This window comes from Talpa occidentalis, unplaced genomic scaffold (assembly GCF_014898055.3).
Source record: "Talpa occidentalis isolate TD23 unplaced genomic scaffold, MPIMG_talOcc4v2.1 talOcc4.17, whole genome shotgun sequence".
NCBI classification, from domain to species: domain Eukaryota; kingdom Metazoa; phylum Chordata; class Mammalia; order Eulipotyphla; family Talpidae; genus Talpa; species Talpa occidentalis.
In genome coordinates, this window is record NW_023601754.1 from 28,708,471 (window position 1) to 28,723,724 (window position 15,254).

At 40.1% G+C, this 15,254-nt stretch overlaps 1 protein-coding gene across 1 annotated transcript in view; it reads left to right on the forward strand.

Moving 5' to 3' along the window:
- Positions 1-13,711, forward strand: part of LOC119249225 (Bardet-Biedl syndrome 2 protein homolog) — a 28,795-nt gene extending 15,084 nt beyond the window's left edge. Inside the window, 11 exon segments of the mRNA XM_037516408.2 lie at positions 216-351; positions 610-749; positions 1,462-1,606; positions 1,693-1,845; positions 1,848-1,863; positions 2,769-2,898; positions 4,173-4,304; positions 4,779-4,916; positions 5,591-5,703; positions 10,491-10,639; positions 13,449-13,711. Coding sequence (XP_037372305.1) covers positions 216-351; positions 610-749; positions 1,462-1,606; positions 1,693-1,845; positions 1,848-1,863; positions 2,769-2,898; positions 4,173-4,304; positions 4,779-4,916; positions 5,591-5,703; positions 10,491-10,639; positions 13,449-13,555 — 1,359 coding nt within the window. The 3' untranslated portion in view covers positions 13,556-13,711.
- Positions 13,712-15,254: the final 1,543 nt, after the last annotated feature.

The following is a 15,254-nucleotide window of genomic DNA, read 5'->3' on the forward strand; positions in this document are numbered from 1 at the left end:
ATTTATTTTAAAGGAAGAAAGCAAGCTGGTTGAGGCCCCTTAATGTCCCCTGACCCCAATGGTCTTAGGTACCTTCTGAGAAGTCAGAGGCCTCCAGAGGGTGCTCTCGAAAACTGCTAGACAAACTGACATTTGCAACTAATTTCAACTCTAAAAAACTAGCCTAGGCAGTGTTTCAATTTCTTATTTTTTGATTTTTTTTTTTTTTTTTGCAGGTCGATGCTCGAAGTGACCGAACAGGGGAAGTCATCTTTAAAGACAACTTTTCTTCTGCAGTTGCTGGTGTGGTAGAGGGAGATTACCGGATGGATGGCCGCATGCAGTTAATCTGCTGCTCTGTGGATGGGGAAAGTAAATGGGGATGAGGAAAGTAAACAGGGTCGAGCTAAATCCTTGAAAAGTCAGACTTTTAATTTGATTGGGTGGGAATACAAGTTATCCCACTATGAAGCATTAGTATTGATATTCTCTTATTCTAATAATTTCACCCAAGTTGGGGAGATGAAAACATAGGTTTTTGGTTTTTAAGGACATGTAATTGATGACTTGCTACTAGACCTAGTCATGTTGTGACGTTCCTTGTTCTGATGAGTGTTTCTTTTGGTGCAGTCCGGGGCTACCTGCCAGGCACAGCTGAAATGAGAGGGAATCTCATGGACACCAGCATAGAGCAGGACCTGATCCGAGAGCTGAGCCAGAAAAAACAAAATCTGTTGCTGGAACTCCGAAACTATGAGGAAAACGCCAAGGTAGGTCCTAAAGTGAAGGAAATGGGATCTGAAAAGTTTAGAATGACCGGAAGGATTGGCAAATGAGTGTTGATGTCTACCAGAGCCTGGGCTCCCCCCGACTCGCTGGCAGATGTGCCACTGCTTTAGCTTCTTTGCCAGGGCCAGGATTAAGGGGGCATGTATTTGGTCTAGAAATTCTCCATGTATATAACCTAAACTATAGAAATATTTGCAAGGGTATTCAAAGACATTTACTACAGCACTATTTGTAGGAATAAACAGTTGGAGGCCGCTTAAATGTTGATCTGTAGTAGGGAGTATGTCCTAGGGAATTGTAATAAGCAGCTTAAAAGAATAAAGTGCCTATATACTTGGTCTGATAGGGAAGGATATCTGTGGTATTAAGTGAAAAAGCAAGAACAAATACCTTTTTCTTTTTTCTTTTTTTTTCCTTTGCGTAGAAGAACTGGGGTGTAAGCCAGAGGTGCGTGGGGTGAGAGGACTCACCAGAGACAGAGGAGCAATACAGGTGGATCCACTGAAGTCCACTAAGGGCAGCAGCAGGAGAGATAGGAGAGGTCTGCTGCATAATCAAATTCAGGCGGTAGAGATGATAGCGCTGAGACTTAACCCCTAGGCCACCAGGAAGGCCTTGTGGCCATATTATTTAAAATTGGTGTTAGTTCACTGTTTTGGTGACTGAGTTGGAAGTGAATGGGGTGTTTTGCAGGCTGACTTGAGCAGCCCACTGAATGAGGCTGATGGGCATCGGGGCATCATCCCAGCCAATACCAAGCTCCACACTGCCCTCTCGGTGAATCTGGGGAGTGAGATTCAAGCTGCTCATGCAGAATTGTGTATTTCCACATCTAATGGTAAGAAATTATTTATTGCTGGCTTTGTAGGCACCTGTGCCATCTTGGAGTGATTCTTGAGATGCTGTTTTCTCTCTTCTTTGCAGACACTATCATCCGAGCAGTATTGATTTTTGCAGAGGGAATTTTTCTGGGTGAAAGCCATGTGGTACACCCCAGCATTCACAACCTCTCCAGTTCAATCCGCATCCCAATCTCACCTCCCAAGGATGTCCCTGTGGACCTGCACTTGAAGGTCTTCGTGGTTACAGAAGCAGGTGACCCTTTTCAAGTTTCAGTTCATTTCCAGATTGCAATTAGAGGGTAGAGGATGTGTAGACATCCCAGTATGTGATGGCTTTCTGGGGCAGACAAGCCATTTAATGGTCCTACCCTTTCAGGCAAGCTTTTCTATCACCTTTTATTTAAGGGGGAAAAAGGGCATTTAAATTTTAGTTGGTATTTTCTGGTTTTAGTCAGATGATCTTATAATCTTAAGAGTTCCAAAAATGGGGCCTCCCCGGTGGCGCAGCGGTTGAGCGCTGGGTTGCGAAGCTGCCAGCAGCCTCTGCAGCGCCGGTTCGATCCCGGCTGCTCCCCAGCCACGGAGGAGGGTCCCACATGGCGCGCAGACTTCTCAGCAGTGTACTGGCTCTGGTGAATTCTCTCAGCTTCTGACTGTACCCAGTGCTGTTACAAACAATGAATAAATAATAAATAAATAAAACATGCCTCTATTAAAAAAAAAAAAAAAAAAGAGTTCCAAAAATGTGGCTACATGATGATTTATAAACTTCTAATTTTAGCCACTTAGATTACAAGATTTTGACTGTACCTCTTTTTTTTTTTTTTTTTTTTTTTGGCTGTACCTCTTTAGTAAAGTTATACAGAACCTCACAAGTGAGGAGATGCCACTAGATTTGTAGAAGATGCAGCCTTTTCACGTTCCTTTTAGGGTGTTTTAGTCCCTTTAGTGTCACTGTAGACTCCTGTTATTTCTAAGTCCCAAGACCTGTGAGTAGTGCTTGAACAAACCTCACATTTTTCTAGGGTTTCTTTTTTAGTGAAACCCTTCGATATCAACATGATGACCCAGTAGTGGTTTTACATTTATTTTGTGGACCTTACATTTTTTGAAATAATGTTCTGTACCAAACAATTCTCTTCCACGGATTGGCCACAGCACCCAGTTTCATGTATTTGAGTTGACAAGACAGCTCCCCCGATTCTCCACGTATGCCCTGACCAGCCCAGATGCTGCCAGCGAACCACTCGGTTATGTGAACTTTGTTATTGCAGAACGTGCTCAGAGGGTGAGTGTCTGGCTTTTTTCTTGCGGTACTTTTGCATTTTAGAATCCTTCAGCTGTTATTTTCTAGGTAGGGAGATGTTACATGAATGTGTCACTTGGTGCAGTGATTATGACATGAAAGTTATGTGGTTTGGAGTTGGCTTATGACCTGTAACAAAAATATTGCTGAAATGGCTTCTCTCATTTTGAAAAACTATACCTGTTATTTACCTGAGCAATTCCTTAATTACAGGTAAATTTTTACCAGTTTTTCATTCCCCTTTTTCTTTTGTTAGGGTCTTAGTATGTTCTTGACGCAGAGTGTCAAGAGCAGCCCATATCAAAATGGAAAGAGACGGGCTTGCAGCTAGGAACACTCTTGGATTCAAGTGTTACCTTAATTAATTAAATTCCTGGCAATCTGGGGAAACTCCCTTGTCTGTTAGTGGGGGTAGTTTTGTAATGAAGTGGACCTCTGATGATCACATAATTAGTGTGACAGCACCTACTATAGCTTAAAGGACTAAGAACCAGCGGACTTTTAACCTTGGCTGGACTTGAGAATTCTCCGTGAGGGTTTTCAATGGTGTAGAATTCAGGATCCTTTTCAGGTTATAGAATCAGAAACTCTAGAGGTAGACTCTTCCAGAAGGCCTCACAGGTGGTTCTTACGTGACACCTGTGTAGCAAACCTCTGTAAAGTATTATTATAATTAATACAAAAACTTATTGTGTAGGTATAGTCTGTGCTGAGTGTGCATACAGGCTTCGTTTAAATTTTTTTAAAGAATGGAATTTTTTTTAAAGATTTATTTATGCATATGAGAACTGGGGTACAGGCCAGAGGTGCAGGGGGTGAGAGGATTTACCAGAGACAGAGAGGGGAACAGAACAGGCAGACTGAAATACACTGCTGAGGGGAGCAGCAGGTGAGTCAGGAGAGGTCTGCGCCATGTGGGTAGCTCCATGGCCAGCCAGGGATCAAACTTGTGCTGCAAAGGCTGCTGATAGCTTCACAGTGCTCTGCTCAACCCCTGCGCTACCAGGGAGGCCCTGGAATGGAATACTTTTAAGTAGATTACATTATCCAGGAGATAGCACCAGATAGCTATCATGTAAACAGGATTAGCATTATGCCCAAGTCATTTCTATATTGTGTGTGAGATTATGTGTAAGTAGAAAATGAAAATTGTAGAACCAGATGTAACTACAAAGGTTACTTAAGAACATGTATAAGGTGGGAAGAGGGAACGTACTTTAAAAATGGAAATTCATTGCATCCTATTCATTTTTAAGGTTGTTATGTGGCTCAGCCAGAACTTTCTGTTACCAGAAGACATTAACATTCAGAATGCTCCATTTCAAGTGTGTTTCACATCCTTACGGAATGGTGGCCAGCTGTATATAAAAATAAGACTTAACGGAGAGGTAATGTTTATTGTGATGGACATAGATTTTGTATGCAGTATTTACCTTTTAGTGCAAAGTGAGGCACCAATTTCAAGGTCATAAAATCACATTTCAATTTAGTCTGTTGTGTTATCTTTGTAGGCACTGAGGTATAATCTATCTAGAACAGTGGTTTTCTGTCTTCCTCCTTCTTACCCTGTACCTCTTCTAATTTGGAAAGGGTTGGGACTATAGAGGAAAACACTTTCACTGTTCGAGTGATTTTGTTATTTATTTTGGAAGGCTAGAGTATCCATCTTTTAGCCTGCTGCTAGAAATAATGAATTTGATTTGTAATTTCCTTGAGGGCTATCCTTATCTTAGTCATCACCACATATAAATGTAAGCTCCATAAATATGTTGAATATGGGGAAATTTAGTCCCATTTCAGCTAAATTTGTATGAGACAATATCTGAGATTGCTAAACTTGTCTCTTTTTTTTCTCTGGATAGATCACCATAAATACTGATGATATTGATCTGGCTGGCGATATCATCCAGTCAATGGCGTCATATTTTGCTATTGAAGACCTTCAGGTAGAAGCTAATTTCCCCATCTACTTTGAGGAATTACGAAAGGTGCTGGTTAAGGTGAGGACGCCAAGTAGAGGCATTTGTGAGAACATGATCATCCAATAGTCTTTGAAACATCTTTGAAACATTTCTCTTAGAATATTAACAATACCACAAATACATGTAGACGATAGTCATGTTTTAAAGTAGTTATGCAAATTCATAAAGTCAAAATTGAACAAGTATTGGAGAATCTACTCATTAAAGAATTTCTTCTATAAAAGTGAGTGGTTGGCTCTTGACTGTCTGCTTTCTTGCTTAGTTTAGGGGGACACTTTACATTTTAATAGCATTTTCCTTTGCAAGTCCTCCATCTTGTCTCTAGTATTTATTTGCCTCCCTGGTTTCGTGCTTTAAACAACCCAAAATCAAAAGAAAAAAAGAAAAACAAGGATTGTGACCTGTTCCAGTTATGACGGCATTGCCACCCAGGTCCCTGGAGTGTTAATATGTGTGTTGCTAGGACTGGGAGTGCTAAGACAGGGGACGGATCCAAGTGGAAGGTTGTCTTCAGTGTGGGAGGCAACGCAGACTGTCTCAGTGAGGAGCCAAAGCATGAGAGAGAGAGAAGATGGCATCCTCAGACAGGGGAAAAAGAAGGCCAGTGTGTTGTAGACAGTGTCTTCCTAATCTGATTAGTTTTAAAGAAGTTTGTGAGGCCTTTTTGATTCCTCAGTGTTTGTGGTCTCTAGGTGGATGAATATCATTCAGTGCACCAAAAGCTCAGTGCTGACATGGCTGACAATTCTAATCTGATCCGAAGTTTGCTGGTCCGTGCTGAGGATGCTCGTCTGATGAGGGACATGTGAGTATTTATCATGACCAGGACAGATGTAGGGTTAAAAATGTCAGCACTATGGAATAGCAGCTCTTCGATGCTACTGGTAGGTGCGTGAATTGGTACATTGACTGTGGAAAATAACTTGGTGTTGTCAGTAAAGTTGAGAATGTGTACTCCTTATAACCCAGCAATTCCACTCTTGGTTTATAACTTAAAGAAACTCATGTACATATAAACCAGGACATTTTTTTTTAAATCTTTTTTTGGTGAAGAATTGGGGTGTAGGCCAGAGGTATAGGGAGTGAGAGGATTCACCAGCGACAGAGTGGGAAGCAGAACAGGTGGATTGACTGAAATACACTGCTTAGGGAACAGCAGGCAAGACAGGAAAGGTCTGCTGAGCCATGTGGGTCAGCTCCCTGGCCAGGATTCGAACTCAGGCCATAGAGGTGAAAGAGATGAGATTTAACCCTTAGGCCACCATGGAGGCCTTAAACCAAGCTTTTTGGTGTAAGTATGCTTGTAAAGGCATTGTTCATAAGAATACCAAATGGGGGCCTCCCCGGTGGCACAGCGGTTGAGTACTGGGCTGCAAAGCTGCCTGCAGCCTCTGCAGCGCCGGTTTGATCCCCGGCCACCAGCGAGGGTCCCACATGGCACGCAGACCTCTCCTCTCGCGCCCGCTGCTCCTCTCAGCAGTGTACTTCATCAGTCTTCCTGTTCTGCTCCCCGCTCTGGCTCTGGTGAATTTTCTCACCCTCCTGTGCTTCTGACTGTACCCAGTGCTTGTATAAATAAATAAATAAATCTTTAAAAAAAAAAAAATATATACCAAATAGGAACAATTCAAACTAACCTCACCAGAGTGATTGCCCTGTTATGATGTGTCCACACGGTGGAATGCTGCAGCACCACAAGAATGCAGGTATCACGGTGACATGTAACGTGGACAGATCTCAGAAATGTAATGAAGATTGGAAGATGTAAGACTCAAAAGACTATGTAAAAAATGCTTCCATTTATATAATTTGGAAATGGACAAGATTAAACCATATCATTGGGAAGCATACACAGGTGATAAAAAAATATAAAGAAATGCAGGGAACAGACTATCATATGAGAGAGTGTTTTCTCCCAGGGGAGGAGGGACTTCTGAGAAAGAACATACTGGGAAAGTGCTGGGATGCTGGCACTCTCCTGCCTCTGACCTGGTCAGCACATAACTTCCTCTATCACTGGTGAAAAATTTTACTGAATCAGTCTCAGTTTATTCTGTCCCCCTCCAGGAATTATTATATCATTTTGCGTTCCCTTCAGTACTCTAAGAGAGTCCCTGTTTGCCTTTAAACTTGCCTTGATTATTTACTGATTTGATGGATGAGAAATGGTCTCGTTTTAATTTAATTAAATTTTTTTAAAAATTTATTTATTTATACAAGCACTGGGTACAGTCAGAAGCGCAGGAGGGTGAGAGAATTCACTAGAGCCAGAGTGGGGAGCAGAGCAGGGAGACTGATGAAGTACACTGCTGAGGGGAGCAGCGAGCAGCAGGAGAGGTCTGCGCGCCATGTGGGACCCTCACCGGTGGCCTGGGGTTGAACCAGTGCTGCAGAGGCTGTGGGCAGCTTCACAGCCCAGTGCTCAACTGCTGCGCCACCAGTGGAGGCCCTTTAATTTTATTTTATATGAGAAGTGTTAAACATTTTTTATATTGTTTTAAGGGCCATCAGATTTCTTTTGTTGTGAATTGTTTGTTTCTTTTGTCTACTATATACTGGTATATTATTCCATTTTTTTAATATGAGTTGTAAATATTTTTGTTCAGTAAATACTTGTGGTTTTTAAAAATTTTATTATTTTGTCAGGTACATGCTTATTAAAATTCTTATATAATCAAATTTATTAGCCTTTTCCTTAATGCCTCTATATTTTGAGTTCTAATTAGAAAAGTCACTTTTTGTGCCAGGTATAGAATGATTCACCTATGTATTCTTTTGGTAGATTTATGTTTTCCTCTTTTACGTTTGAGTCGGTGTTCCAGTTACCCTGGTATTTGGTATAATAAATTCAGTTATATTTTTTCTATATAACAGTTTTTTGGTTTGAGATGCTGACTTTTGTCATATATTTTCATATGCAGTTGTGTCTTTTCAGAATTTTCCATGCCAATCTTTTGGTTTATCTTGTGTCTTCATTAGACAGTACCATTTTGTTAATATCTGGTGTGGCTAGGTGCCTCTACCCTCACCCTCTGTTGCTCTTTTGTTTTTTATAGTTTTCCTGGCTACTTGTACTTGTTTGTTCATTCCAGTGAACATTAACAGTTTATTATTATATTTAGTTATATTAACCAGAAAATAAAGGTAGGAATTTTTATGGAGGTCACATTAAGGTTATTTACTTAGGAAGACCTGACATCATTACAGTGATGTTCAGTCTTGCTAGATAAACACATGATGTCTTTATATATGTTTAAATTATGTTTTATATCTTTCAGGAGTATTTGATGATGGTTTTTCATGGTGATATTAGACATTTTTTGTTAAATTTAAGCCTAGGTATTTTCTTTTTGCAATTGTAAATAGTATTTTTCTTCTACAGTGTACCTCTTGTTTTTTTGTTTGTATCTAAGCACTATTAATTTTTGTATGTTGATTTTACAGTCTACCACTTTTTAAATCAGAGTTATTGCTGGCGTTAGGTACTTGGCTATGCTAAACTGGAGAGAAGTGGCCGCCAAGCTCTAAATTCTTTTTTCCTTGAATTATTTATATTTCATTCAGAGACCCTCATATGTATATATTTGTTTTTATCTTTTAAAGTCATGTTAGTTGATACATAATTTATAATTTAATTCAGGAAATTTACCCTTTTCATATTTGTTATTGTTACTTTTGCTTGTACATTTTGAGAAACTTATGTAATTGTGTTACTGCTGCCAAAGTCACGATAGACTCTTTCCATCATCCTTGTGCTTCTGCAAAGGTACCTCTCTTAATCCCCAGTCCCTGATTTCTCTCCCTATAGATTTACCTTTTCTAAGGTGTCATATAAAGGACCTCCCTGGTGGCTTAGGGGTTAAATGGCTCATCACAGTGGCCTGAGTTTGCTTTCCAGCTAAGGAGCTGACCCACGTGGTGTATCAGACCTCTCCTGTCTTGCCCACTGCTCCCCTAAGCAGTGTATTTTCAGTAGATCTACTTGTTCTGCTCCCTACTCTGTATCTGATGAATCCTCTCACCCCCTGCATCTCTGGCCTACACCCCAGTTCTTCTATGCAAAAATAAAAACTTTACTAAGATATTTATCTCTTTTAATAGAGGCATGTTTTTTTTTTTTTTATTTATTTATTCATTTGTTTGTTTTTTTGTTTTTTTTTATACATGCACTGGGTACAGTCAGAAGCGTGGGAGAGTGAGAGAATTCACCAGAGCCAGAGCGGGGAGCAGAGCAGGCAGAAGGACCGAAGTACACTGCTGAGGGGAGCAGCGGGCGGCAGGAGAGGTCTGCGCGCCATGTGGGACCCTCCTCCGGTGGCTGCAGCCGGGGATCGAACCGGCGCTGCAGAGGCTGCTGGCAGCTTCGCAACCCAGCGCTCAACCGCTGTGCCACCGGGGAGGCCCGATATTTATCTCTTTTAAAAAAAAAAAAAAAGATGTCATATAGGGCCTCCCTGGTGGCACAAGGGGTTAAGACGCAACCTGTGAAGCTATCCGCAGCCACTGCAGCATGAGTTCAATCCCCGGCCAGGGATCTGACCCACATGGTGCAGCAGATCTCTTCTGACTCACCTGCTGCTCCCCTCAGCAGTGTGTTTCAGTCCATCTGCCTGTTCTGTTCCCACTCTGTCTCTAGTGAATCCTCTTACCCCACACCTCTGGCCTGTACTCCAGTTCTTATATGTATAAATAAATAAATCTTTAAAAAAAAAAAGTCATATAAAGGAATAAATCATAGCGTATAGACTCTTGAGTCTGACTTTTATTTGCCCTGATGGCTTTGAAGTTCATCCATGTTGTGACAGTAAGTGTTTTGCTTACCCAGTCACCAGTTCACATTTGGGTTGTTTCCAGACTTGGTGGTTGTGAATAAAACTGCTAGAAACATTTGCATACAGGTTTTTTTGCTCACATGTTTTCATTCATTTGGGGTAAATATTTTGCATAGTGGGATTGCTGTGTTGTAAAGTAGGTATATGTAACTTTATAAGAAACTCCCCAAATCCTTTTCCAAAGTAGCTGTCCCACTTTGCATTCCCATCAGTTGTGCAGGTGACCTCCAGTTGTTCCATGTCCTTCCACCATTTGGTATTACTATTTATTTTATTTTATTCCTTTTCATCATTGTACAGTAATGTCTTACCATGGTTTCAATTTTATGCATTTGGTTTAAAACCTAGATAAAATATGAAGCTGAATTGTTTAGTTATGTCAAGGAGGTTTATTTTTTATTAAAAATAGGTCAGTTTTGTTTAGTGATTATTACTCTGAAATTTGGGTTCTAGCCTGTCACCTTGCTCACTATCCTCCCAGCACAGTGGGCATATAAACATGGTAATTCTTGGTTCCTAATTTCAAACAAATGCTGGATTAATAACCAAAGGATTTGTCTTCCATTTATTTGGAAGAAATAGAATATTTGATAGAAAATTTTTAATATTCTCAAGGCAAATTTTAGAAGTTAAATTGTTGTAATGACTACATACTAAATATCTTCTGATTTCCTTTCATGGCTAAGAAATTTACAAATGTTTCCATTTAAGCCTGCCATATTGATGTACAATGATGTTAAATTTCTCTTGATTTATGCAGGAAAACAATGAAGAGTCGCTATATGGAACTCTATGATCTTAATAAAGACTTGCTAAATGAATATAAAATTCGCTGTAATAATCACACAGAACTGTTGGGAAACCTCAAAGCAGTAAACCAGGCAATTCAGAGAGCAGGACGTCTGCGTGGTAAGTCTCTTTTCCTAGCATTGTAATTAGACTGTAATTTTGAGGTGAGAACCATTGAAGACGGTGGTGGATTCAAGAACTCATATTAGTAAACCAATGGCACCTTAATAAATGAAAAAAAGCAAAAAAGAATTCACAGTGGGACTAAAGTAGCATACTTTAACACTCATGTTGGTGCTGGCCACTTGAGTTTCAGTTTATCATTTGGCTTTAGTCTCCATACTTTTTTTTTTTAAAGTTTTGTTTTTTTTTTTTAAAGATTTGTTTATTTATTTATTTATACAAGCACTGGGTACAGTCAGAAGTGCGGGAGGGTGAGAGAATTCACCAGAGCCAGAGCAGGGAGCAGAGCAGGGAGCAGAGCAGGCAGAAGGACCGAAGTACACTGCTGAGGGGAGCAGCGGGCGGCAGGAGAGGTCTGCGCCATGTGGGACCTTCCTCCGGTGGCCGGGGAGCAGCCGGGGATCGAACCATCACTGCAGAGGCTACGGGCAGCTTCGCAACCCAGCGCTCAACCGCTGCGCCACCGGGGAGGCCCTAGTCTCCATACTTTAAAGGGAAAAAAAACTTTCACCTCTTTTTTTAGACTTTGTATCTTCCAAAGATAAGCTTCATAATCACATATCCAAGAGGCAAGACTTAAATACCCCTATTAGAAAAAAAGAGATACTGAGAATTAATGAGTTGTGTCCAACTTAAAATTTCAAAAAAGAGCATTCTTTTTTTTTTAATTTAAATTTTATTTTTAGGGCCTCCCGGAGGCGCAGTGGTTGAGCACTGGGTTGCGAAGCTGCCCGCAGCCTCTGCAGCACCGGTTCGATCCCCGGCTGCTCCCCGGCCACCAGAGGAGGGTCCCACATGGCGTGCAGACCTCTCCTGCAGCCCGCTGCTCCCCTCAGCAGTGTATTCTTCATCAGTCTGCCTGCTCTGCTCCCCGCTCTGACTCTGGTGAATTCTCTCACACTCCCGCATTTCTGGCTGTACCCAGTGCTTGTATAAATAAATAAATCTTTAAAATAAAATAAAATAAAATAAATTTTATTTTTATATTCCCCATACAATTACAACCCCATTATTTTGACCCCAATCCTGCCTTTCCCTGCCCCCCACCCCCCATAGAGTGTCTCTGGTTCATAGTTCTTTGTTGATTTTGATATTTTCTTTCTTATAGTTATTCTTTTTCCTGGTCCCTTATTTGAGTTTTCTAGATTCCTGCTATGAGTGAGACCATCCGGTATTTTTCTTTTTCTTTCTGGCTTATTTCACTGAGCATGATCCCTTCCAGCTCCATCCATGTTGCTGCAAATTGCATGTGTTTATCTTTTTTGAATGCTGAGTAATATTCCATGGTATATATGTACCACATCTTCTTGATCCAGTCATCTATTTTTGGGCATTTGGGCTGTTTCCAAAACTTAGCTATTATAAACAGTGCTGCTATAAACATAGGGGTGCAGGTGCTCTTTGGAATTGATGTTTCTGTGTCCTTTGGGCAAATACCTAGGAGTGGAATTGCTGGATCATATGGAAGCTCTATGTTTAGTAGGTCAAGAAATCTCCACACAGCTCTCCGTAGTGGTTGGACCAGTTTGCACTCCCACCAGTGCAAGAGCATTCCTTTTTCTCCCACCTCGCCAACATTGTTGTTGCTAGTTTTTTAATATGTGCCATTCTCACTGGTGTAAGATGGTATCTTATGGTAGTTTTGATTTGCATTTCCCTGATTACAAGTGATGTTGAACATTTTTTCATATGCCTTTTGGCCATTTGCATTTACTCTTCAGAGAAGTTTCTTTTTAGCTCTTCTGCCCATTTTTTGACTGGATTATTTTCTTTGTTTTTGTTGAGTCATCAGCTCTTTGCAGATTTTGTGATCAGTCCTTTATCATTAGTGTTGTGTGCAAAATTGTTCTCCCAGTTGGTGGGGTTTCTCTTGTTTTTCTTATTGTCTCTTTTGCTGTGCAGAAGCTCTTTAATTGAATGTAGTCCCAGCTGTTTATCTTTGCCTTCACTATCACTGCTTTGGGTGATGTGTCTGTAAAGATGTCTTTGATGTGCATATCATGTAGTGTTTCACCTATATTTCCTTCTATGTATTTTATGGTTTCAGGTCTTATGTCTAGTTCTTTAATCTATTTTGAGTTGGTTTTTGTGCATGGTGTTAGGTAGTAGTCAAGCTTCATTCTTTTGCCTGTAGCGACCCAGTTTTCCCAGCACCATTCATTGAACAAACTTTTTTTGCTCCAATGCATAGTCTTTGCTCCTTTGTCATAGTTGGCCATAAATCTGTGGGTTTATTTCTGGATTTTCTATTCATTTCCATTGGTCTGTGTGTCTGTTTTTGTGCCAATACCATGCAGTTTTGATGATTATGGCTTTGTAGTATAGTTTGAAGTCTGGGAGTGTGATGCCTCCATTCCCTTTTCAAAAAAGAACATTCTAACATAAAGGAAGAAGGAATATAGCTAGAGAGGTATGCCAGAAATCTGCTGTTGTAAGTCAATGCTTTGACCTCCTCTTAGAAATAATCTTTGTTAAGGGGGAATGAGCTTTGATTCTTTTCTATAAAACTGACTTTTGGTTTTTAGGTTTGAGATAATTTTTAGGTTTGGTTTTGATGCATTCCCTTATGAAGGTATCTCTTTTAGGGACTGGGTGAAAGAAATTAGTTTAATTTGCATACCATATAACTCTTTACCCTATTTTGCTTTAAAACTGACCTCTGATTTTTAAACTTCACTATATATTTTTTAACTTTATTTTTAGTAATCTTTTGGAGTGTATTGATTTCTTGTGTCCTTTCATACAGTTGGGAAGCCAAAGAACCAAGTGATCACTGCGTGTCGGGATGCAATTCGAAGCAACAACATCAACACGCTGTTCAGAATCATGCGAGTGGGGACAGCATCCTCATAGCAGATGAAGAAGAGATATTGAGATTCCTCGAAAACAGTTTTTCTTAAAAATTTGGGCTGGTTTGTTTTGGATCATATCCTGGTATACCTGGTGATCTGAGGGTGAAAACAGCCTTTGTGAGCTGTACAAATGAATGACAAAGCATTGCATCTGAAAGATATTCTCGTGTTATTTTTAAATCATTGTTGAGTAGTAATAGGCTTGTATGGAAGCTGGTGAATGGTTTTTGAAGCCTTAGGATGTCAGGGTCCAATTTTTCTGTATGTATGTGAAGTCAGTGTATATAGATACATCTTTTTTCTTGAAATTATAATTTGTAATTTTAAAATAAATGATCTACCTTTTCACTAAAATGTAAAGGTATATATACTTTGTTGCTAAGTGATTTTAACATCACCATATCAGAATTGAATAAATCGTTTCTATTATGTGGAGAAAAACAAAAATAAGGATTATTTGTGTGCTCACTGAGAGGTAGGTGTAAACAAAACATTTGTTAAGGAAGAGTTAATTGATGGTGATTTATTAATTGGACTAGTGTAAGCTGCCAAACAAGTAGATCTCAAAATTCACAATGTACTTCTTTTTCATGTAAGTATTTCTCTATAATTATTCAGGGACCCTGGTTCCTTGACTCATGTAGCTCTGTCATCCTCTAGGCCAACTTTTCTCAGCCTGAGTTCTCTAGAAAAATAACTTCAGGAAATTGATTTGAGTAATTATATCACATTCATTGTGTACAGTGGATACTTTAGGGCATTAAAGTTTAATTCTCTTACTTGGAACCCTATTTGAGAAGGGTTATCTTAGGGCCTTGTGGTTATTTATATCCAAGTCAGTAGAAAAGAAAACGCTTTTGAAAGATGTGGTTTGGACAAAGTACTCTATCATTTCTGCCACATTCCCTTAGCTAACATGGCTACACCTTACTGCTTCCAGATGAGGAAATGTTATCCAGCATGTGGCTGTGAGGAAGACAAAGCTGCTGTTTATTCCAACAGCTCATAACTCCTTCCCTAAGAATTAAAAATTGCCTTAAGGTAGTGTTCAGGGTTGCTACAGGGATTACATTAGTCAGTCTTTAAATCTTTTGCATAGAAGAACTGGGGTGCAGGCCAGAGATGTGGGGGTGGGGGTGAGAGGATTCACCAGAGACAGAGTGGGGAGCAGAACAGGCAGATTTACTCTGATGCACTGCTGAGGGGAGCAGTGGGAGAGACAGGAGAGGTCTGCTGCTGCATGTGGGTCAGCTCCCTGGCCAGGGATCAAACTGAGACTGTAGAGGTGATAGTGCTGAGACTTAATCCCTAGGCTACCAGGGAGGCCCTCAGTCTTTATATCTTAATGATACTCATAAGAAGTTAGGGAGAGTAGCCTTTCCCCTGTGGTGGTCCAATTTTACTCATTTCTTCCTTCTGGTCTTTTAGGATTACCTCTTCTATATTTGAAGTATGACCTTTATGGAGTCCTAATTTTAATGAAACTGTATACCCTGTCATACATTTGTTTTACATTTTCAACTTATAGACTAAAAAAACACCCACATCTGCTGTATTTTTTTTTTTTGTAATCCCCAAAATAGTAATATATACCTGCTTCAGAGATGAGGAAACCAAAGTGTAGAAGTTCATTGCTAGCCACAGTTACAGAATTACTGGCAAAACTTGAGTCTTGCCATTGAGTCTTGTTTATCTTAACC